Source organism: Rhinopithecus bieti, unplaced genomic scaffold (genome assembly GCF_001698545.2).
Source record: "Rhinopithecus bieti isolate Rb0 unplaced genomic scaffold, ASM169854v2 scaffold_45897, whole genome shotgun sequence".
NCBI lineage: Eukaryota > Metazoa > Chordata > Mammalia > Primates > Cercopithecidae > Rhinopithecus > Rhinopithecus bieti.
In genome coordinates, this window is record NW_016818649.1 from 131,942 (window position 1) to 156,599 (window position 24,658).

Genomic DNA, 24,658 nt, shown 5'->3' on the forward strand with positions numbered 1-24,658 from the left:
CTGGATGTATACGTGCAGGTCACAGGGGACATGATGGCTTAGCTTGGGCTCAGAGGCCTGACAGTTTGGATCTGCATCCCCGCCCAAATCTCAGGTCAAATTGTAATCCCCATTGTTGGAGGTGGGGCCTGGTGGGTGGTGATTAGATTGCTGGGTAGAGTTTTCATTAATGGTTTAGCACCATCTCCCCTTGGTACTGTATAGTGAGTGACTTCTCATAGGATCTGGTCATTTGAAAGTGTTAGCACCTCCCCTTTTCTCTGTTCCTCCTGCTCACACAATGTAAAATGCCTGCTCCCACTTTGCCTTCCACCATGAGTTAAAGCTCCCTGAGGCCCCCCCAGAAGCTGATGTTGCTATGCTTCCTGTACAGCCTGCAGAACTATGAGCCAATCAAACCTCTTTTCTGTATAAATTACCCAGTCTCAGGTATTTATTATAGCAGTGTGAGAATGGACTTTATCATTCTTTAAATGAAATACTCTCAGCTCTTTCTGTTCTCTCGTGACCAAGATAGCCTTAACTTTCCCCTCAGATTGCCCAAATAGGCTTCTTCCTGACTTCAGGCCCTTGACCTCCCTTAAGAATATTTGCTTTAGAAAATTTATGGTAGTTCTTTCTATTTCTTGAGATGTAAATCTTTTCCCAGCCTCTTTCCAGTTTTACAACTCAGGAATATCTTTCTCTAGGACCTGAGAACCACCTCTTTGAAATGCAAACATCAAGGAAGGTTGTGCCCCTGTCTCCTGGTTTCTGTGGGTGGGAAGGGTAGGAAACTTGGAATAGGGGCTTTTTCCAAATTGCAAAACTATCTTAATAGGAGAAAGTTCATTTTTTTCTTTTGGTATGGCGAATTAGTAAACACAGATGGTTTAAAATTTTTCCACCCTAGCCCTTTGTCTCTGCCTCACTAGGTATCAGATTTAGTTTGTGCCTTCTCCCCTAATGCTGGCAATAGTATCAGAACAAAATCAACTTCTGTTTATCACGTCTGGTGTAATTTTTTCCTTTTCACTTTTGGTTATGATTTCCCTCAAATTCCTTTAAGTCCCTCTCTTCCTGTCTTTTTTTTTGTCTCATAATTTATTAGGCAGCCAAATAATACACTTCTGGAAATGCATGTATCTTACTTCTCCCATCCTATTAATACTAACATTTTCTCAGCGGAGAAATGTGTCCAAGATGCTCTGAAACCACATACTGCCTAAGAAAGCACTGCTTGTGCTCAAGCCCTGTTTATTGACAAAACATTTAACTTCCAAAGCAAACTACAGCTGTTAATTAGCTTTAAAACATGCCATGATTTTAAAAAAAAATTATTTGTATTGTTTTCTGCCAGCAGAAATAGTGTTTTCCTCCCCACAATGGCTAGGAGAAGAGACTCTGAATCCTACTTATCTCTTTTTCTATAAAGATGCAAAATTTTGGGTTGAGAAAGAAACTGGATTTAAGGAGGAGCCTCCAAGTTGATTTCTTCAAGGGAGGTCTCAAGAAGAAAGATAGGACTCTAGTGTTGTGGAAGATTTTCTGGAATTTAGTTAGGAACACAGGGATGAACAGAGGTATAGAGGGAATCCTACTGTGAGATGAACCATGCTTTTAGAGCCAGAAAGTGAGATGTCCTTCCTCTCTTAGCTTGGGCCCTTTGAAAGTATTAGAAACAAACTTGTCCCCTAAACTTGATCCTGAAGTCTCCTGACTGCCCTTGGCAATGTCAAAGCTTGGGAGAAAATTAAGGCTTTGTTCAGTTTACTGTGGTCCATATTATATATTTTAATACATACATAGTAGATACACCAGTGTACAGAGAAATGAAGTGATGTGCCTAAGGTCTTTTTCTGTGCATGCAGCTTGTGGCAGCATTAGGATGTAGATTCCAAATCGCTCAGTCTGGTCTTCTTTCCCATGTACCATGCTGCCTTTCTCTTGCAGAATTTGGGGGTTTGGAGGACCAAGGTGTAGGGGCTGGATGTTGAGGGCAGTGCAGTTTCCTGCAAGAGGTTGGAATTAGGTTCTATGAAGTCACCTCTGTCAGACCACATGCTGTTGTGGTGGTGGAGAAAGCCTGCAATGGGAATAAAAAAGATACATATCATGCATTTTTGAAACAACTTTGGGTACTGAGGTTAGTAGGAATTTTCATACCTCAGCTGTGGAAATGTTTCTCAGTATTATAAGTGATATTTAAAGTCATTAGCAGCAGCAGCAAAGAGTCACGTGACTTAGGGTTTCTGCTCTTTTCATCATGAGGTGAGATTCCTGCAAGAATTTACCTCTTACTGTTTAATACTTATAAAAGCATATATGTATACCTTTATTCTTTTGTATAGATTGCTGAGCACTGTTGGAGAATATCACTAAACCACTATCAATTCATGTTCTGCACCTTGAAATGAGTCTAATATTATTCACCTATTCAACTAGCAATGCATTTTTTATTAATAATTATTTCTCTTGTTTTTTCCCCATAGTAGAGTTCTCAAATTTTTACCATTCTTTTCCTGACTCACACTTTTAGTAATAACCCTACAGGAAAAGAGAGAAAGAAACAGGCAGAATTTTTCTTGACTTCCTCTCCAGATGACCAATATAACTGTATTGACACATATAATTTTTTTTCCATTTTGTCTTTCCCCTAATCTCAGAGAAATATCTGTCACACTACTTTATGGCTAGCTACACCCTCCAAAAGTGCCTTGGATCTCATCTCATCCCAGTTCTCAGTGACTTCACACCATCATCATCCCTGATATGGTTTGGCTCTGTGTCCCCACCGAAATATCCTGTTGAATTGTGATCCTGAGTGTTGGAGGTGGGACCTCATGGGAGGTGACTGGATTATAGGAGCGGATTTCCCCCTTGCTGTTCTCATGACAGTGAGTGAATTCTCATGAGATCTGGTTGGTTGTTTAAAAGTGTGTAGCACTTCCCCCTTCTCTCTCTCTCCTGCTGACCATGTGAATATGTGCTTCTTTCCCCTTCCCCTTCTGCATGAATGAAAGTTCCTGAGGTCTCCACAGCCATGCTTCCTGCACAGCCTGTGGAACCATGAGCCAATTAAACTTCTTTTCTCTATAAATTACTCACTCTCAGGTAGGTCCTTATAGCAATGTGAGAACAGACTAATACAATCCCTTCCCTCCTAAACCATGGCCTTTCCCATTCTATTGATTCTTTCCTTCCAGGGAAATATTTACTGTATGCTTAAACTTTCCCCATCCTAGAAAAAAATTATTTACCTACTTTCTTTTCATCATTTCTTCCTCACTTTTCATATTAATATTTTAAAGTCTTGTCACCCAAATAAAAGTATTCTTATCAAGGTTAGTAATTGTTATCTAGTCACAAATACAATGGTATCTTTGTATTCTCCTTCCTATTGGATATTTTATGGTAAATGTTACTGAAGACTACACCCTCCTTCTTGAGAGAAACATCACTTGGTTTCTATTTGCAACTTTTTTTTTCTAATCAATATTACTCCTTTATATACATTGTTTCTTGATAAATCCTTAAATATTAATATTTCTAAGTTTCTTTTTTACTTCAGATTCAGATTCTGCATACTTTCTTGGGTAAGCTATGTTTCCTCATGCCTTCACCTATTATAAGTAAGCCTTGAACTCCAAAAACCTCAATTTCTAGATTCCTTTATCCAACTGCCTTATGGATTGCTGTTTGAGTTTGCCCTCCCATGTTGGAATTTAATTGCCATCGTGATAGTATCAAGAGGTGAGGCCTTAGGGAAACAATTAGGATTAGATAAACTCATCAGGTTGAGGCCCCATGATGGGACTGTTGGCTTGATAAGAAGAGGAAGGGAGAGCTGAGAGGGCATCCGCTTGCTTTTTTACCATGTGATGTTCTCTGCCATGTTATGAAGCAGTAAGAAGGCCCTCACCAGATGTGGTCCCTTAACCTTGGACTTCCCAGCTCCCAGAACTGTAGTAAATAAATTTCTTTTATAAAGTAAAATAACCAGCTTGTAATGTTCTATTATAGCAACAGAAAACCAATGAAGACATGGGCCTCTTTTTTATAGTATTTTAGAAGTACCTTACACTCACCATGTTCAGATACGAACACATCAGCTTTTTCTAAATAGTCAAACAAGATAACTAGATATTCTTTCAGTACAGTGTTAATCTTGACTTTCTATTTACACTGCTATTTTACAATTTTGCAAGGGCAGAGATTACTTTAGAGATTTATGTTGGGTAGAGATGCAAAGAATTTCCATCCAGTGGAACCAGTAATCCGAGAGATAAAGTTTATGCTGTTACTGAATATTAACCAGTTTTGTATCTAATATGGCAATCTATTAAGTTATGTCTCTGTATAAACTGACTTCTCAAATAGTCTTTGGACCAGGTCAAGCATATTGCTGGTACCTTTAGTAATTAATGAGTTGAGTAAAGTCTTTGAACATGTTTATCTACATTTGCATGAGAGTCATTATTTTACCTTTTTGAAAATTATAATTTAATATATTTGCCTTCCAAAGTATTATTCCTATTTTACTTCATTCTTAATAAAATGATATTTACATCCATTTAATCGCCCAAGAGGAAACCTGTATGCCTATCTTTCTTTCTGTTCCTTATTCCATTTTTCCTCCCCAAACACAAGTCTAATCAGTCCTGGCTTAGACATTTTACCTTCTAAATATCTCAGAATCTCACTCATCCTCCCCTCCATTCCCACTGCCTTCAGCTTATTTCTGATCATCACATTTCTCCTTAGGTTTCTGCAGTCGATTCTTAAATTATTTTCCTTACTCCGCTGGCTTCCTACCCAGTCCATCTCCCATACTTCTGCCAGAATCATCTTTCTAAAAGACAAATTTAATCACATCACTTCCTTTGTAAATTTTTCAGTGGGTTCCTATCTTAGACTAAATCAAAACACTTAAAATAACACAGGAGACTTTGTTTTATAACTTCCTTTCTATTTATCTTTCTTATTTTCAGTTTTGATCTTTCTCCAGCACATCCCCTTTCTCCCACTAGGCATAAGGTGTAGTTTCAGAACACAATGTGATATTCCATTCACCTGTTTTTGAACTTATCTTTTTCTCTGCCTGGGATATCAATATTCTGCTTTTCCTTTTTCTACTCTCCTCAGTCGTCTTCTCCCTGTTCAATGTTGGACGCATCTGTCCAGACTTACCTTTGCTACATCTTTGCCAACACACATCGTTAAAAAAAGTAATGTGATCTTCTGAGAGGTTAATTTCTGGTCCTTATGGCATTTAACGAAAAGTATTAATAATTACTGATTTTCTTGTCATGTTTTTCACTACACTATGTGCTCAAAGCATCCTGTGAACATTTCTGCTTATTCTGTATAATGCTTCTCTTGCTGGTGAGTTTATAAGAAGGCAAGTACATTTCAGTGGTGACAAAGGTAGTGAGAGAATTGCTACTTAGCTTAAAGGGTCAAGGCACACAGTAGATGAAGGTCAGATCCAAGTACAGGTAGTGAGGCTTGCCCTGATCCACAGTAACAGCCTAAACTCCTGCTCAATCAGGGCCATACACTGTGATCAAAATGGCATTGGCTTGAATTTCAGGAGACCTGGGACTTAGTTCTGGCTCTGATACTAACTAGTTGCATGATCTTGTTAAGTCCTTTTCTTTTCCTGAGCCCATTCAAGTATAAAATGGATTTCAGGTAAATGAAATCACAAAATGCAAAACCACAGACAAAAGAAGACTTCTGTATCTTCTTGTCTCTTCCTCAGTCTTCCCTTTGTCTATACTGTCTCATTCTTTCCTTGGCTGTGGAAGGCGGAAAGATAATCTCTATTTGCATGGCATAATCCCCATTTTCTAAGTTGTAGTTCAAATGGATCACCAAGGCTACTTCCAACGCTGCCAAGGCACACAACTTCAGGTGTCAACATTCACATCGAAAGCAATGTAAGCATTGCTTTTGAGGATGTGCAGAGAAGAGGAGGTCCTGACTTCATCCACACTACTTTACACAGTCCTTCTGGTAGAAAGAGCCTCTAGTAATTATACTGTATAGCATTTTCAGAAATACTGTCTTATGTAAGTCTTATATAGAGAGGTGATGTCCACAAGATTCATCCATGCCATCACATATTGCAAGGCTTCCTTTCTTTTAAAGGCTGAATAATATTTCACTGTATATATATGTCACATTTTCTTTATCCATTCATCCACTGATGGACATTAAGTTTCTTTCCACATCTTAGTCCTGGGAATAGTGCTGCAGTGAAAATAGGAGTGCTAATGTCTCTTCAGGATCCTGATTTCAATTCTTTTGGATAAATACCCAGAAATAGGATTGCTACATCATATGGTAGTTCCACTTTTTAGTTTTGTAGGAAACTTAGTACTGTTTTCCATAGCCTTTGCACCATGTTACTTTCCTAGCAACAGTGTACAGAAGTTCCAGTTACTCTACATCCTTGCCAACACATCTCTTTTTCTCACTAATAGCCATCCTAACACGTTTAAGGTAATATTTCATTGTGATTTTGATTTGCATTTTCTTGACGATTAGTGATATTGAGAATCTTTTGATATACCTGTTGGGCACTTGTATGTCTTCTTTCAATAAATGATAATTCCAAAATATATAAGAAACGTCTTCAACTTAGTAACAAAACAAACAAATAGATCATCCAATTAAAAAAATGGGCAAAGGTTGACAACCATCCCTTTGAGATGTAATTATCAAGGAAGATAGAACCTCTCTCTTCCAGTCTCCATGGGCAGGTGGGCGTCTAACTTAAGCACTTTGTTTTAACTTGCAAAACCACTTCCTGCCTTAAAAATATGAGAAGTTTATTTTTTCTTTGCATAAAGCCACTTGACTGACACAGATGGCCACTCCAATTGCCAGGTAAGTCTAGGGTGAACTGTGAGCCACAGATGATTCTGTTAAGTCTTCTTACTTGAGGACAAAGTATTTTTATTTGACAACAGCCATGTAATGGGTTGTATCTGCTTGGCTACGTACAAGGGTAAGATTTCATTCTGTCTTTGCAATCTGTTTAGTGGATGTTCTGTAATGCATATCATAGTCTGCTTCAATGCTTATTCAAAAATAAAACTGCTTTCTTTCTTTTGCACCTTTGTGGAGCGATTTCCTGGGGTGGGAGGAGATTTTGTTTTTAATTATATTTTCCCAACAGAAGCAAAACAATGTTGGTAAGAATTGTAAATGAGGTGGAAAAATATTCACATTTTCATGATGTGCTCCCACTGTCCCTTCCCCTTGTCTAATCTCTTCCTACACTTCACATCTGACAGTCCCTCTTCAGAATTTATTCTGATATAAAAATAACTGTGTCCAGTATCATCATCTATAAAATGGGGAATAATGAAAGATCTTATATCATAGGATGAAATGATTTAATATCCATAAGTGCTAAGGATTCTGTCTGCTATGTAGTAATACCTACATATATTTGCTGTTATTGGTAATATTATCATACAGAACAATCATACATCAAAGAGAAGACTGCAGCTACCCAACTTACATAGGTTCCACCAAGCACAAAACAGATAGTGCTTTGAGTTACCCATCATTTGGGGGTATCTTAAACTAGTTTTCTTCTTTGTCTTGTGCTCTGAATGAACATTCCCCCCTAGTCCCTCCTGTCTCTTCTGCTGCCATCAGCAGGGTTGACCAAAAAAATGAACTTCCACCTCTAGATATGGTCACTTCACAAAGAGAATAAATATTGGCCTGTGCTACCTCAGATCTGGTAAAAGAAACAAAAAGAACAACAAAATATAAAAACTTTCTCCTTGGCTCTGCCTCTTATAAGCATGATAAAAGTCAAGTAGTTTAAATGTCAACACAGGAAACCAATAGAAAGCGCTGTGAACTTGACATTTTTGAGCATGGTGGAAATCATGAGGAAAGATGTGGGTCATCCTTCCTCAGGAACTTGGAGGAAGATTAAAACCTCTTTCCAAGCAGACACTAAATGAGAAGGTGGCAAGTGAAGAAAGCTGTTGGCTGGGGGTCAAGGTCCTCTTTCAATAGAAAAGGTGCCTGTTTGACTTCATTTCATGTTGCCATAACAATACCACAGATACGGCAATTTTTAAAGGAGAGAAATTTATTTCTTACAATTCTGGAAGCTGGCAAATCCAATGTTAAAAGCCCGCATCTGGTGAGGGCCTCCTTCTAGCATCACCCCATGGTGGAAGATGGAGGGAGAAGAGCACGAGAGAGCAAGAAAGCAAGACACAGCCAAACTCGGTTTTATAACAAGCTCACTTGAGATAACGAATCCTCTCCCACATGGATTAATAGTGACATTAATCCATTTACGAGGACAGAGCCCTCATGACCTCATCACCTCTCAAAGGTTTGACCTCTCAGCACTGCATTGGGGATTGAGGTTCCAATATATCAACTTTGCGGGATTCATTCAAACCACAGCAGTGCCCTTGTGCTAATTACAGAAAGGCACTCACCTTATGTGAATGAATTAGAAAAAATTGGAACTTGCTCTTAGAAGATGAAAGCCCTAGAGTTTTTGGATGGCAAGCTCAGTAGAGCAGGATTCTAATTCCCATTTGCCTGCTCAGCTGGGTGTCTCTGGGCAATGCACAGGCTGCACAATGCTACACGGTGGCTGGCTGAGTGCTGCTACCACTTCCTATCCACTACTAACAAGTAGTAGTTAATACCTGGGACTTGAAACGACATTATAATGGAAGATCATTAATCTCCAGGAAATAATTACAGACTCGGAACAAGGGAGAAGTGGGACTATTTCCCAGCAGAACTGAAAAAATTATCCCACTTAGCTCTGCCTTTGATTGTGGGGAGTGAACGTCCCCCTTCCATATTTATCACACAGGCTTTAATATTGGCAGTACTGAGCTGTTGCTATAGCTCTCCCCTCTTCTTGAGATTTCTTAAAGGGTAATAGAGGAGTGGATTGAGAGAAATAGGTTATAGCTTTGTGAAAAGATGGTTAAACAAATGCACAGGACATTGGAAAAATTTGGGAATTACTGTGACCCCTTCCTCAGCCAAAGATGTGTCAGGAAAGAAGAGATCTCTTATTTTTCTAGGTAATTATAGAAAAAAATTCTACAAAATATTTTCCTAATTTACTTGAGAGAAAAGTGTATTTAATTTATAAATTTATTCTATTTCATTGATTATGATAAACCATCTTTTGTAAGACCGATAATTATTTTACATTTCACTTAAGGAGGCAAAAAAAGACAACTAAATTGGCTGACACTGTGAATTTTAAGGCACAACCTAATTTCAGAGATGTTAAAATGTGGAAAAATGTGTGCCTTAGAATCAATAAAATACAGCATTTTAAACCATTATCTCTCCTGCTGTAATGAAGCCCCATCACAGGCAGAAAATGGAATCTAGTTAGGTACTGGAAATGTGTGACTCCTAGCAGTACTTTCTCCCTAGCAATTCAATTCTGATATTTTAAAATGCTAACCTTTAGACAAAGTTGGGACAGGTTTGTGAGAGGAACTTGCATTCTGGGCATTGCATAGATTGCCCAGAAGTGTATAACCATATAAATCCTGCACACAGCCTGCTTTGTGGAACATCTTGGCATTTTTCTTGTGCAAGCCTGACATCTGCTGGACAAACAACACTTAAGCAAAGTGCTGTATTTTAGAGTATATTCAGTTCTTGGCAAGAACCTACCTGTGGAGTATATACTACACATTTTCTGAGAAGAATTTGCATGTAATTTTTATCTTTCTTCTTTAATAGGTAAGGTGTTTTTTCCTTCTGTCTTCTTTTATGATTTTTCCCTTTATTTTTGATTTTCTGTAGTTTAAAAGTTACATGCTTAGGTGTAGATTTTTGGGGTTTTTTTTGCGTTTATTTTTTCAGTGTTCTCTGAGCTTTCTGGATCTGTGGTTTGGTATCTGACATTCATTTGGGGGAAATTCTCAATTATTATTGTTTCAAATATTTCTTTTATTCCTTTCTCTCTTTCTTCTGCTTCTGGAATTTCCATTATGCATATGTTACACCTTTTGTAACTGTCCCATTTCTTGGATATTCTCTTCTATTTTTTTTCAGTCTTCTTCTCTTAGCTTTTAAGTTTTGGTGGTTTTTATAGCTATAGTCTCAAGCTCAGAGATTCTTTCCTCAGCCATGTCCAGTCCACCAATAAGCCCATCAAAGGCATTCTTCATTTCTGTGACACCATTTTTTATCTCTAGCATTTATTTTTTATTCTAAGGATTTCCATCTCTCTGCTCATCTGTTCTTGCACACAGACTACTTTATCCATTAGAACCCTTATCATTAGAGTTGTTTTAAATTTCCAGTTTGCTAATCCTAACATCCCTGTCATATCTAAGACTGGTTTTAATGTTTTCTCTGTTTCTTCAACCTGTTTTTGCCTTTTACTATGTCTTTTTTTTTTTTTAATAACTAGACACGATGTACTGAGTAAAAGAAATGGATGTAAATAGGCTTTTAGTAATGTGGTGGTAAGGTTTAGGGAGAAAGGAAGTGTTCCAAGGTCTTATGTTTAGGTCTGAGTCTTCCAGTGAGCCTGTGCCTCTGGATTGTGACTCTCACCTGTGCTTCTCAGTCCTCTCTGTCCCCTTTGATGGGACGGGTTGTCTAGAGTAGGCTGGAGTTGCGTGTTTCCCTTCCTTCGGGTCAGTTAGTCTCTGATAAAACCTCATCCGGTTAGGTTTTTGGTATCTAGTTTCTCCCGAGGGAAGACTTTGTTAAGAGGAATAGAATGCTCTGGTGCATTTCAAAATGGTTCCTTTCTCCCGTCCCCTGTTGGAAACACTAGGGGATTTTTCTCCAGTATTTCCTGTGAGAACCTGGTTGAGCTCCTAGAAGTAAGACTCCCAGAAATAAGGGGCCTCCCAATGACTGGGTTTCCCTAGAGTTTTTATTTCTCAGACTGGTCCGTGCTGAGCATCCAGTAATTCCTAGGTTATTGTCCGGGTTCTCTACTGTGGTTCTGATTCCTGGGGGAGTTTATGCTTTGGGGTTTTTGCTCCGATAAGTCATAAATCTTTGTATTTGCCCATTGTCTAATTTGAGGGGAAGTGGTTTGCCCTGTGACCCACTTCTCTGATGGGTCTAGAACGGTTACTAATTTTTCAGTCTGTTCAGCTTTTTACTTATTGTTTGGGCAGAGTGGCCACTTCCAACTCCTAACGTGCCAAACCAGCAACTGAAACCATCTGAAACTTCCTGAAGTGCATATGACATATTGACGCCTTCTGCTATTTACCTCTTTTGTGGGTGACTAAGTATATACATATGATTCATATACCCTGAGATGTTGGTAGTAGGTAAAAGAGAAAGAAGAGTTTTAGATTCCTAAAACCACAGAGAATTAGAATTAAAACAGTTAGAGTTGTAAATATATTTGTGTGTCTGAGCAAGTACCACTGATATTTTGGAGTATTAGCCAAGAAAACAATTAGACTAGAAAATGCAGAAAATGGTACCCAGATATCCAAAACAAAGGAATCTCTAAGCAAGATTTATTTACTTAATTCAATAAAGATTTTAATTTATACTATCTGGGGAAAATACCATTATCCCTTATGTCATTTTCTTTGTGGTTGTAGTAGATGGGTGGTTAAAACTACAGGAAGACTAATTTTCATTAGTTTAAATAATAAATTACTGGCCAAACTATTTAAAGGTATAAGAGATACCTCTGAAAGAAAATTAATACTGAAAAACTCATATCTGGAGGCAGGAAATTTTAGCTGCAATAAATAACAGTGTGGAATTCATTTCCTGCTTTGACAAGGGGAGGGAGAGGTATGTTCATCAGACTGTAGTTGCAGAAAGGGGATCAGACCCTAAGTGAGCACGACTGGGAGGTACATTGAGGAGTCTGCCCTGAGTCCAATGATGTGGGCTGATTAGAACATAGCTGAAAGCAGGTGTTGGGATATTGATTGCCATGGCTAGTCCTCACCTGTTACAAAACTTCTACTACAATACGTTTCAAACTTCAATATGCAATGAATTATCTAACCTAAAGATCTTGGTAAAACTGTGATTCATTAGGTCTGGGGTAGGGGCTGACAGTCCACATTTCTAACAAAATCCCAGGGGATGCTGATGCTGCTTGTATCTGTAGACTACATTTTGAATATTAAAGTTCTACACAATGTCTCAGGAACAGCATTTCTCAGACTGTGATTACCAGACCAGCAGCAATAGCATCACCTGAGAACTTCTTAGAAATGCAAATTCTTTGGTTCTATCCAGGCCAACTCAATCAGACACTCTGGGAGTTGGGATCCGGTCATTTGTATTTTAACAAGCCCTCCACGTGATTGTGGTGGCTGCCAAAGCCTGAGCATCATTGATCTAGAGAAGTATTTTCCAGCCATAATAGAATCACCTGGAAGCTTAAAATAATTAGTCATTGGTTTCCAATTAAATCAGAACCACAGGATGTGGGACCCTTTATTATGGGTATTTTTTTTAAAACCTTCCTCATTTGATTACAATGTGCAGCCAGGTTTGAGAACTGCCTGAGAGAGGCCCACTTACTTCACGAGTCTTTGCCAGCAAAAGTCTGGTGGTGGGGCTGGTGCCTGCGTCTGCTGGGCCAGCGACTCTGACTCTCCTCCTCTTCACTGTTGCTTTGCACCTGTAACCAAGATCCCACAGAACTCAGCCAGAGCCAAGGGGGAAAGGGGGTAAGGAAAGGTGCAGGTGGCAGGTAGCTGTAGGGGAAGGAGGCTGAGTGTACTTGAGAGACAGCCTCTTCTGTGGTGTCAGGGACACAGTAATGAGGAAGGCAGGAGCTGAGGTGTGGCTCTACATTCAAGGAGAGGTGACATACATGCAAATGATATTTCAAATAATCACGGCTTCCTTCGTGGCAAGGATTTAAAAGTTTTTTAAAGAGATCCCAATACTTCATGGAAGTACCTTCCATAGACCCAGGCAAGAGGAGTTCTGAGTTTTAGAGGGTCAGAAGAGTTGCTGGACTTAGACAATGTAAAGAGTTGGTGGACTTAGAGAATGTGCCCACGTGTCCTGCACTATTCGTTTTAGAATGTTCTTTGGTTACCCAGAATCACAAAGTTTGCTGGTCAAATGGCCCCAAGCCGGTTGCAGGAATGTGCGCTGGTTTTGACTGATGACTGTTCTCTCAAGGGCTGACCTCTCCAGTATTGTATGCAACCTAGGCCCAAATGATGACCGATGGCTGTTTGTGTAGGTGGGAGCTTGTGGCATTTGGATGTGCAGGCTCGGGTGACCAAACATGGGCATGCAAGGTCCCTGATGGTATAGAACAGGTCTGGGCATGGGAAGAGAAGGGGACAGGTCAGGAGCTGGGGAGTGGTTCTGCTCACACTGTCACGTTCTAGTACAGAAGTCCTAAGAGTCTGAGAATCCTAGATTGAAATCTGGACTTCTAGGTCTTTATGGTTAGATATTTGTCAAGGTAAGGGAGAATTTATTTTATTTAAGAGTGGTTAGCTTTGTGTAAAACTGCTTTCCATTTGTAATCTTATGAGGACCACAGCCAATGGTAATGACAGGTGTACTTAATGAGAACATTAAGTGGCAATCAGATCAGGTAAGTATTACCAAAGGAGCTCTGAAAACTTGACTGCTCTTAGGAAACCAGGCCTCTTTCTCTTTCTCCCTGTATATTAAACCTGAATTCAAATCAGAAAGTATATATCTGGCTAGGACAGGAAGCCTGGATTTTTTTTCCCCCAAGGGTCCTAACCCTTCATCTTCTGGGAAAGAATCTACAGCCTTTCTCTGCCAGTCTCTCCCTCACCTCCAACCCACTTACTTCCTCCAAGTCAAAAGTGTCCTGTGGCTGCTGGCTTGAAGACCGATGCAGTTCTGGTCTGTCTACACTCTGCTTCCATTTCTGCTGGGTGATGGATAGGTCCAAGGACTTAACCTTCCTGCCCATGAGATTCTTCTGGAACAGGCTCTTTCTTGCTGTGCTCTTTCTTTTCCAGAAAGTCTCATCCTTGGCTGGATGGGTTTCCGTATTGGTGGCTGGTAGACTACACAGCTCTCTCCTTATGTGAGCTGGGTTTGTGCTCCACTGTGGATCTTCTGTGGGCAGAAAATGTGTGCAACAGGGTACCTTGGGGTTCGAATCCAGAGTTTGCGATGGTGCTAGCACTGTGGACATCCCCTGCTGTGTTTCCTCTTTGCAGCAGAGGACACATGGATAGGGAGAAGTGGGCAACTTTTCACCCTCAACAGGGGGCACAGGATCTTCCTGTGAGAATTGTCCCAAATCAGAGTCTTGTTGGAGGACCTGCTTCTCTTCTTTCACTTTGTCCACTGCTTCCAACACAACTTGGTCCAAACCGTTTTTGGGGGTGTTGTGGGGTGGTGGTGGCCGATCTCGGGGGCATGTGTACAGACACATCTTGGAGATGGCTTTCCGAAGGCGGTCTCTGGGTGAGTGGGGTTCAGGCTCTCGGGACAGAATCCTGATGGATGGCACATCAGTTGGATGGTTGCAATTCCAGAACATGTGGGATGGTGTGAACTTTTGGACAGGTGTCTTAGACACGTAGGAGTAGAGACAGAAGAAGGCATCAGCTGTGACAGCCAGTGTTTGCACCTGCTTAAACCTGCCTGGGTAAAAGAGTTAAAGATGGTGAGTCTGGGGTTCATCAGCAAATTTTCTTAAATCTCTCCCTTCAGAAGGCTCCCCAAAGCTCAAAATTCAAGGAGAAGCTTCCAATTTTCCTACTAGTGTTTCTCCCTTTTAGATTTCTAACACCCAGGGTTCTTTTTCTTGAATTTCATGATTTCTTGACACCCCATCCCATGTAGATATTCCAACTGGGAAATAAAAAAGAGGGATAAGATTTATAGACATCATGCTGATACGATTCACCAAAAGGCAAGAAGGCCTAAAGGAAGCAGTAATGGCCTGAAGTATCTTGAAGGCTATTTCTTTAAGAGAAAGAATCAGACAGAGTTCTCCATCTTCATTGAAGACAACATAAGAGGAAATAGACACAATAGGCAAAAGGTCAAAGCTAACCAAGAGAAAGCAAGATTTGAAACCACTGAGTCCTGCTGTGAAAATCTAAAGGGTAAGGGAAATAGAGCAGGTGTCTGGGAGGGACACTCACTGGCCAGCATGAGGCAGGGATCTTCCATTTCAATCCTCCGCACCTGGGACTTCAGGAAGAGCTGGAAATCAATGCCCTTGGCCTGAGAGGGTGTGGTGAAAAATCGGGCGGGTATCCGAGAAGTGTCTTTGTGATCCTCTTGGCCAAAGCCCAGACTGAAGAGGACATCTTCTGCATCTTCCTGCACTTTGTCGAGAATCTCTGAGATGCTGAAATGAGGGAGTTTGGGTAAATAAGGGACAACTTTGAGACATATGTTAATTCAGAACATCAGAATATCTAATAAAAGTGTCAGAAGACTGAAATTCTTTTCTGTTCATTTCTCTGCTTTTCACTGTGACTTTGAGAAAAGCTTTCACTTCTCTGAATCTAAATTACCTGTCTGAAACATGGAAACTACAATCCAACCCTAGTTATAAAAACTGAATAAAATTTTAGAACAGTACTTTGAACAACTTATTGCAGATGGATAAAATTTAAGTAAATATGAAAGGATTTTGAAAATGAAGAGCAGTATAGATACAAATAAATTTCATGGCTGAATCATTAAATGCTCAGTTCCCAAATTTGTCATCCGACTTGCCCAGTGGTTTTTGTGTGGGATGCCTAAGCAATGAATGTGTAAGAAACACAGAACCCCTGAAGGTCAACATTTTTATTCCTGACCTCAGGGCAAAAAGTAATCAATAAGTACATCCAAAACCTGATTTTGAGAGGTATGCTCCTTTCTAGCCCGTTTTCAGTACAGAAGTCCTGAGTCACAGAAAATCGCATGCATGTGCTCTCCCTGTATCGTATCAACCTGGATTTACGTCTAAATCGGAGTTCCACCAACCTGGGTGACACTAGAGCTTAGTAATTGTGTTTCAAACGGTGAGGCTAAGGGAAGCTATTATTATTTGAGGCTTTGAATAATCACTATCACTCTCTTCAGAAAGTATTCTGGGCTTTTTGATCAAATAGGGAACATCTTGTTTAGCTAATAGCTGGACAGTCAGAATCCCTGGATCTACTCTTGTGCTTGCCAGCTTTTATCTTCATGGTCCTAAGTTTCCCTATCTGTGAATTGTGGGCATAAAACTGGATCAGTGCTTCTCAACCATGGCTACATGTAAGGGCCACTTTTGCAGGCTTTAAAAATGCATATATTTGAATCCCATCTCCAGACATTCTGATTAAATTGAACTAGGGTGTGAATTACGACTAAGGCTCAGTAAGGATAAATTACTAAACCTGGTCATGTGACAAAATTTAAGTCTCAGAACCAGGTCTCAAATTCAAAGTTTGACTTCAAATTTCAGATAGTTTTCATTATATCATACTAGTTTTCCAGACTTTTCATCTTTTTTAAAGAGTTATTTGTGTGCATATTTTGCCCACCCTATTAAATCATTCAGCTCCTGGGGTCAAGCTATTTGTCTGCTTCATCTTTTCTTTTTTTATTTTTATTTTTATTTTAAGTTCTGGGGTACATGTGCAGGATGTGCAGGTTTGTTACACAGGTAAACGTGTGCCATGGTGGTTTGCCGCACCTATCAACCCATCACCTAGGTATTAAGCCCAGCATGCGTTAGCTATTTTTCCTAATGATCTCCCTCCTCTCACCCGACCCCCTGACAGGTCCCAGTGTGTGTTGTTCCCTTCCCTGTGTCCATGTGTTCTCATTGTTCAGCTCCTACTTAGACGTGAAAACATGTGGTGTTTGGTTTTCTGTTCCTGTGTTAGTTTGCTGAGGATAACAGCTTCCAGCTCCATCCATGTCCCTGCAAAGGACATGAACGTGTTCCTTTTTATGGCTGCCTAGTATTCGTGTATATGTACCACATTTTCTTTATCCAGTCTATCACTGATGGGCATTTGGGTTGGTTCCACGTCTTTGCTATTGTGAATAGTGTTGCTTCATCTTTTTCAAATTCCATACAGTCATTGCCTGGCCTGCATGTCTGAATGAATTAATATTTTATTGCTTCATTCAATCAGCAAATTAGTCAATTAATCAATACATTGTTTACTGAGCACCTACTCTGAGTCTTGGAACTGTGATGGTACCAATACTGTACCTCTTGGGTACAAGTTTCAGTGGGAGGAGACACTTGTATTTTACACATAGTTTTCAGCTCTGAGAAGACTCCTCTGCATCTTTTACAATTCTTGAAACAAATATGGTCACATTTTTCAAGTATGCAGTAAAAGCACATAAAAGCTCCAGTAAGATATCTGAGAAAAAACAGGCCATGGCTCTTGGTTCTATTCTCCTATGCTTCTCATCTTCTCCACCCTTCCACCCTGCCAAACTTTAGTACCTACCTTGAACTAGTCCTGTTGGTCCCCGCAGTCATGCTGCTGGAAGCTAAACTACAGCCAAGATCAAGTAGCTGGCAAGGCCTGGCTGTCTCGAGGAAACTCCTGCAGAGATCAAAGCTGATGTCATACAAATTTTATTTCCAGTTTGCACCCTGACTTCAAGGAATCCCTGCTGGGCTTATTCACCCCCTGATGGGTACCTTTTAGTCTATGCAGTTGTTGTTCGTTGGAAAGTCTCACTTTCTAATGTGAATCTTTAGCTCTTTATTTTAATCTCTTTGACCGACCCCAATTCACTGATTTTTAAAGGAGACATCATTTGCCCTGGCTGAACCTAACACTTACCTGGAGAAGAGTTTGCCATTGGCGGCCAGTAGTGTGGCTGGACAAGAAACAGAGAAGCAAAGAACAAATTAGAAGGGAAAATGAAAATCACCTGCGTTGCCCCTCTGAACTTAAAACTCAGTCCCCTCCGTTTCCTTTGGTCACTATGACAGGCTAGCTGGACCCCGTGAATTCTGCACTTCTTGGGGCCTCAAGATTACCTAACACAGTTCTGGAATAATGACAGATATGCCAGAGAGTAACTGGCCTTAAGCCTCTGAACTTCTGACCCATGACTGATGTCTAGGCAAGAGCCCCTCTGTGCTAAAAAGGATAGAGTCATTTGGTCCTCCTGGTTAGTGTTCCTGTCCCCCTACACAACTCTTTACAGGTCCCAGGAGACCCTGGTAGGTTGCTGTGCTTTCATTCTTTTCTGATGCCCTTCTCCTCCTGCAGTATCGTCTCTATTTTACACCCAATGCACACACTTGTTTGGAGTTTCTGTACAGAAAACAGTCTTAAAGATATCTGGGCAGCAAATGTTATAGTAATTTTATATGTTATTGTCCCAGGGGTCAAAGGAAAGTTCCAATGATGAACCAGTAGGAGTCATGATAGGCTGATGAGGAAGTGTTTCTGGGCATGTAATGCCTTCTGTATTTTAGGTTAGATAATAATGAGACTGCCCTTTCCCTATAGATAAGACCCCAGGGATGGGCTGTTTCTTTTTGAAGTTTTGCACTTCCATGCTATCCAGAACTCATCCAATGTACATCCCGTTCTCATCCCAACCTCAGAGAACTGTGCCACTTACCCTCTGCTCCCAGGGTCAAGTCATCTTCAAAGCTGGTCCCATGGCTGCAGAAGCCTGTCCAATAATCAGGTGAGGGTCACAGAAAATAAGGATGGAACATATACACATGCACACACACACCCCTGCATACACAAACATCTTCATATGCCCTTAAACTAGACTTGCACAACCACATAATCATACTAGATATCCACATGTTTGTCAAATTACCACAAACCGTACATATACCACCTCAGAAGTCATATTCACTTTTGATTCAGAAAGAATCATACATACATTCACCTATAACCTTTCCCCTATATCACATAGTTATGTACACAATTCTCTGCCAAACAGCAAACACGTGGGGGTGTGCACTCACACCCATATAAACACATATTATAAATATATAAGAACTATATAAAAGTTCTTATCCTACAGCAGTGGTTGTTATCTGAGCAACCCCTAGCAGAAGATAGCCTATGACTATTAGTGAGCCTGTGGGCTCTGAGCCAGCATTTTCTTCTGGATTTCCTGAAGCCTTGTGACCACAAACAGTGTTTTGCAGCCAGTTTAAGAACACTCAGGTACTCTTTTGCATGCCTATGCATGTACATGTACATAAACACTCACATACACACACACACAGGTATATCACTCTCCAGGTAGAAGAACAATAGAAGGACAGAACCTATACTCACCATTGTAGATAAACTGTCCTGCTTCCTCAGAAAGTCCTTCTTCAGAGTATCTAAACCAAAAACAGTCTTATAGGTTGAAGTCACTTACTACATTTTCCAAGGAGCTTTTAAAAGCTCATGCATGTTTATATTCTTTTCCAATAAGAGTCAGTAGCATTTAATTTGCTTTTATATTGGAGAAAACAAAGACAGAGTGGTTACTTGACTGAAAAATTCACAGAAATAGTTGGGGAAACCGGGGCTGGAATGCACTATGTTTTAGATTGTACTTCTGTTGTCCTGGCCACAGGACTAAAAGACAAAAGTCAGCTTAGCAATGATTCTTCGATCTTTAGGTAAAATAGGAAAGAAAGACTATTGAAGCAAAACTGGATAATTACATTCATAGAAGCAGGGGTTTGCGTGTCATAATTTCCAAATTGCAAATATAAATTTCTAGGTTTTCTTAAAACTTTTAGATCACCTTAACTACCCACACTTCCTTCCTTCTCTCTGAACCATGTTATTGCTGAATATCATGTCATTCAGGAAACAGAAGAAATCATATCCTGGTTAGAGATATTTTAAAATTTTCAGACATGGTCTTATCAAACATTTACCATCTCCACCAGAAGAACAAACAGAAATCAGCATAAATGGTAGTGAGAGACAGCTCAGTTTTACAAACAAGGAAGAAATTCTGTCTATCAAAAACAGGTGTGTGAAGTAATCTGTGACAGGGCTTTGAAATGGGACCAGCACATCTAGATTCTAGTCCCGGCTCATTGTGGCTCTTTTGTTCTCGAATATCATGTAAGGGAATTTGGATCCCTAGATATTATCATCATCTAAGTCTACTTCAAACACTGATATGTTGTGAATTTTGTAGAGTTTGCTTTCCTAAAGCTTTTTACATGGAAGTTGTTCATGGTGCTTTAAACGTAATCTCAAGTGGAGGCTGGAGGGCAAAGGGTCAGAAACGTGAGTTAGCAGGGAAACTGGAGAGCGTCCACTGGTGCTGGTCCTAAAGGAGCTTTTCTCTTCATCAGTCTCCAGCAATCCAGATTACTCTCAGGCTACTGGAGTATCACTTCACGGCATGTGTAACAGTGGGAATGGGCTTACTAACCAAATATCTATAGGTCAATTTCTGTCTACATTTACAAAATAAGTCATTACATATATAGATATCTTTTGCTTGTAACTCATTTCAATAGTGAAAAAACCAACCATGTTTACCAAAATCTGAGTTTTTGTATGTCCTTATGAAAATTCATAGAAGCAGGTTCTACATCAAAGGTTCGTTATAAAATGTGAAATAATAGGCAAGCTCGTTAAGAATAGGCAACTCTAATAATGCACCTAGAACTATAAATATATTTTTGTCTTCCTAATATATAACTACATAAAATATGCTGTGGCATAATACTACAAACATGTGTAACTATATATAATATTTACTATTACTACTAAAAACAGCATGATAGCTAATATAGTCAAGTACTGGAATATTGCAATTTACTACTGCATTTAATACTTGTGTTGTAGCTGCACAGTAGTGCAACTACTAAGGCCTACTATTACTAGAGGTACAATTTAAATAGACTACAATTCCATTTCTAGGTTGTACCCAGTGGACATGCCTGTATATGCTCCCCCAAGTAAATACTAGTCGTGATAACCAAGAAATGGAAGCCTCCAAATCCCTGTTTATTATAAAATTAAACAATTACATAATAACTATACAACTGAATAATGCACAATAATAAGAACGAGTTACTGCTGCATGCGAATACATGGATAAACATCATAAACATAATGCTAAGCAAAAGAAACACACATAAAACAGTACGTGTTGTATGACTATTTCTATAAAGTTCAAAATAATCCCAAACATATCTATGATGTTACAAGTCAGGGTATTTGTTACCCTTGGAGGCAGGATAGTGAATGGAAGGGATGGAAAGGAGGCGCTTGGAATGCTGGTAATGCTCTGCTTTAGGTTTCATGGGTGTATTCCCTTTGTGAAAATTCACTGGGCTATTTATGTATTTATTTATTTGCCTATTATTTATTTGTTGACAAGGTCTCACTCTGTCTCCCAGGTTGGAGTGCAGTGAGAATAACTCACTGCAGCCTTGAACTCCTAAGTCCAAGCGAGCCTCCTGCTTCAATCGCCTGAGTAGCTAGGACTATAGGTGCTGCCATGCCTGGCTAATTTTTAAAAACTGTTTTTTTTTCTTGTAGAGATGGAGTAATGGTACGTTGCCCAGGGTGGTCTTGAACTCTTCTCAAGCATTCCTCCTGCCTTGAGCTCCCAAAGTGCTGGGGTTACAGGCATTAGCCATGTGCCTGGCCTCAGTTATATATTTAATACTCATTTATTTTTCAGTAGGTATATTATACTTCAATATAATTTATATTAAAAAGAAAAAAGTTACTGATATGTATGCTGAACTTCAACACAATTTACATTTAAAATGTCACTGATAAAATTTCTGGTTTGTCCAAAGCAAAACTCACTTGTATTCATTGGATACAAGTTTTTATTGGGTGCTCATCCTACGTTTTTCTTCTTTAGTTATAATCTTACAAGTGTTTCTATTCTGTTTATGAGGAACAGCCCCTGATGGGTTTTGGGGAAGTCTGTGGAACCTTCAACAGAAGTGTGGACATGGGCCTGGAGCTATTGATGCTTTCTCACTGAGCACAATGATTTGAGACTTTATGGCCATCACTCAAGTTCCAGGCCTTCCATGGGTTATTGGATAGGCCATAAAATCAATGACCAGGGACTAGATCTATAGCTGCTCCCCTCTTCCCACCCTTGCACTGAAAAATTCCTTAGCATCATTTTAAGCCTCAAGTGAAAGAGCCAAGATATTGCTCTTCCTGTATACCCAGTTCCTAAACAAATAGTAGGGAGGAGGGGTTGGATTGTGGGAAGAAGTATACGGCTATTTTTAGCTTCTTCTAGATGTTTCCATAGCTACCTGCCTGCAGAGATTTAAGCTGAAGCCCACACAGATGATTTTTGGGCTCCCAACCCCACCTCTGGTGATTCATGAGCAGCACAGTCATGTCCCAGAAAATCCCGAGAGCTTAGGAGGAGAAAGAAAAAAGGAGAGGCATAGTTTGCAAAGACATGCATGATCAGATCCTGCGGCGAATAGTCGGCCGCTAGATTCAATTGCACTGAGAAACATTGACACTAAATTGCCTGAGATGTTGGTGGACTCTCCTGGAGAGCTTGTCAGAAAAGAAAATGCTCTTGCTACCAAAGGATGTTTGGCTTTGGAAAGAAAAATTGAAACTATGTGGTCTTGGAACAAAATTTGAAAAGTGCCCCTCAGGGCACCCGGCAGCAGAGTGGACAGATAATCAGTAAATGCGGGCTCCTTCTTTATCCTCTTTTCTCTGTGGTCTTGGAGTATGGAATATTGTGGTAATTCAGAATCGCATATTTAGAATGCATTTTCCCTCTATCTTCTTTATTATCTATTACCAAAAGTCAAGTGTACTCTCACTATCAATCATCGTCATTATCATCCTTTAATTTGTCTAGCTTTTCCATGCAATTAAGAAGTATCACATACTTAGACAGAATTAGAAAACAGAGGAAATTGGAACATTTTCTGACTCCAACAATTCCCCTTCCAAAGACAGATGCAAGTATGTTGATTAACTCTTTATGGCTGTTTTGAAGTTTAAATATTTGAAACCTTTTCAAAACACAGATATATAATGAAAATGTAGCAGATACATGTTTTCCAGTCACTTCATTTTCACACATGTAAACATTTTGCCATATTTGCTTCAGAAAAAATAAAATATTCAGTAATATATAATATAAAATAAAAAATTAAATATTAAAGATATAGCTAAAGTCTTATTTTACTGCTAAAGTCAATTCTTTTCCTTCTTCCAGGTAATCACCTTCCAGGAGTTAATATGTATCATTTCTGGGCATATTTTTTTCTGATAAATAAACAGATGTAGATAGATGGATAGATATAGACAGACATTTTGTGGAATGATGGGTAGGTATAAACTCCTCCTTTATAAAACTCACCAGTCACTATTAAAAGCACAAAACACATACACATTTATTATCTCATTTAAACCTCACGAGAGCCCTTAGACTGTATTATTCTGAGTGTCCCACTTTATAGATCAGGTGTCTACAATGAACAGAATTTAAGTTATTTGCTTATGGTTGGTTAAACACTTAGTAGCACAAGAATTAGGCTCAAATCTTGGAGACTTTTCACTAACCAGACCACCTTTTTGTCATACATTTTGGTTCAGGGTTTATCTTTGTAGAGCATGAATGAAGAAAGATGAGTTCTAGAGTTTATTATCTTGTATTTCTGTGAATTTATTATTTTCAATTAGAATGAAAAATGTTCTAAGTCAAGGAGCATATTTTAAACTACTTGACACCCTTCTAGGTTATTCAGATAATCAGACAGTTAGCAAAAGCGTAATTAATAATTGTTGACATGAATTGATGATTCAAGAGTAGTTAATGAGATAAGGACATTAACTGAACTGACTGTTTCCCCTGTACATATCTGGTAAGCATTTTAAATCCTAGGACAGTTCTCATCCTAGGCTTCTCACCCAAACCTGCAGCCATTCTGATTACCACCATTCTTTTCTTCCTGTATTTTGTGGGTCCTCTAATTGACTTTGAAGTCAATGAATTGTGAATAAGATGAGAACAATGAGAACAATAGGTTTTTTTTCAAACAACAAACCAAACACAAAATAAATCCTTCCTGGCATTGCCTTCTTGGGCACAGGTGAAATAAATAACCTTGGATTATTTGGTGCTATTTATTTCTTACCAAATAAGCAAGAATGGGTTTCTTTATGTCAATTAGTAGATGAGTTTAGATTAAAGGCTATATAAAACTTGAGACATTCCTGGAGGGAAAACAAGGAGCAGGCAGAAGTTGTCCATCCTGAGAATTCATTATTACACAGAAGACTAAATAGGTCACAGAATCCTTCCTTTTGTGTCTGGGAATACTGAGCCTAAGAACGGTATAGGCTGATGGGCTGTGGGGTCTCATATTTAAAGTATCTCTGAGGAAAGAGATAACGCACTGCCTTGAAGTGCCTGCTCCAATTCTTCCCGGCTTTGAATCACTGTTGTAAACCCTAAACTTCTCCTATGTTCTGCAGTAGAAATAAATAACACAGATGAATTGCTCTTCAGCAAGAAAGATTAGGTTTCCAATTCCTTTTGTTACACAATGTAAGACTCCAATCCAAAGGGGAAGTCAGGGGAGTAGGGGTCTGGAACTCACCCCAACTATTCCCCATCCACTCTTAGCTTTAGACCAAACACAACCTGTGTTCCTAGACCTGGTGCCTAATTTAGTCTTAGCCCCGAGTTGCACTTGATTCACAGTTGTGATTACCGGTTCACCCTAAACCCT

General features: G+C 39.5%; 1 protein-coding gene across 3 annotated transcripts in view; it reads right to left on the bottom strand.

The window, feature by feature from the left end:
• Positions 1 to 1,748: 1,748 nt before the first annotated feature.
• TESPA1 (thymocyte expressed, positive selection associated 1) overlaps positions 1,749 to 24,658 on the bottom strand; it is a 34,084-nt gene continuing 11,174 nt past the window's right edge. For all 3 annotated transcript variants that reach the window (XM_017857363.1, XM_017857364.1, XM_017857365.1), the window contains 8 exons: positions 19,233 to 19,282; positions 18,553 to 18,606; positions 17,760 to 17,796; positions 17,418 to 17,516; positions 15,111 to 15,319; positions 13,796 to 14,604; positions 12,532 to 12,631; positions 1,749 to 2,065 (listed from right to left, as the gene is read on the bottom strand). In XM_017857363.1, the coding sequence (XP_017712852.1) occupies positions 12,533 to 12,631; positions 13,796 to 14,604; positions 15,111 to 15,319; positions 17,418 to 17,516; positions 17,760 to 17,796; positions 18,553 to 18,606; positions 19,233 to 19,282 (1,357 nt within the window). In that variant the 3' untranslated portion in view covers positions 1,749 to 2,065; position 12,532. The remainder of the gene's footprint in view (positions 2,066 to 12,531; positions 12,632 to 13,795; positions 14,605 to 15,110; positions 15,320 to 17,417; positions 17,517 to 17,759; positions 17,797 to 18,552; positions 18,607 to 19,232; positions 19,283 to 24,658) is intronic.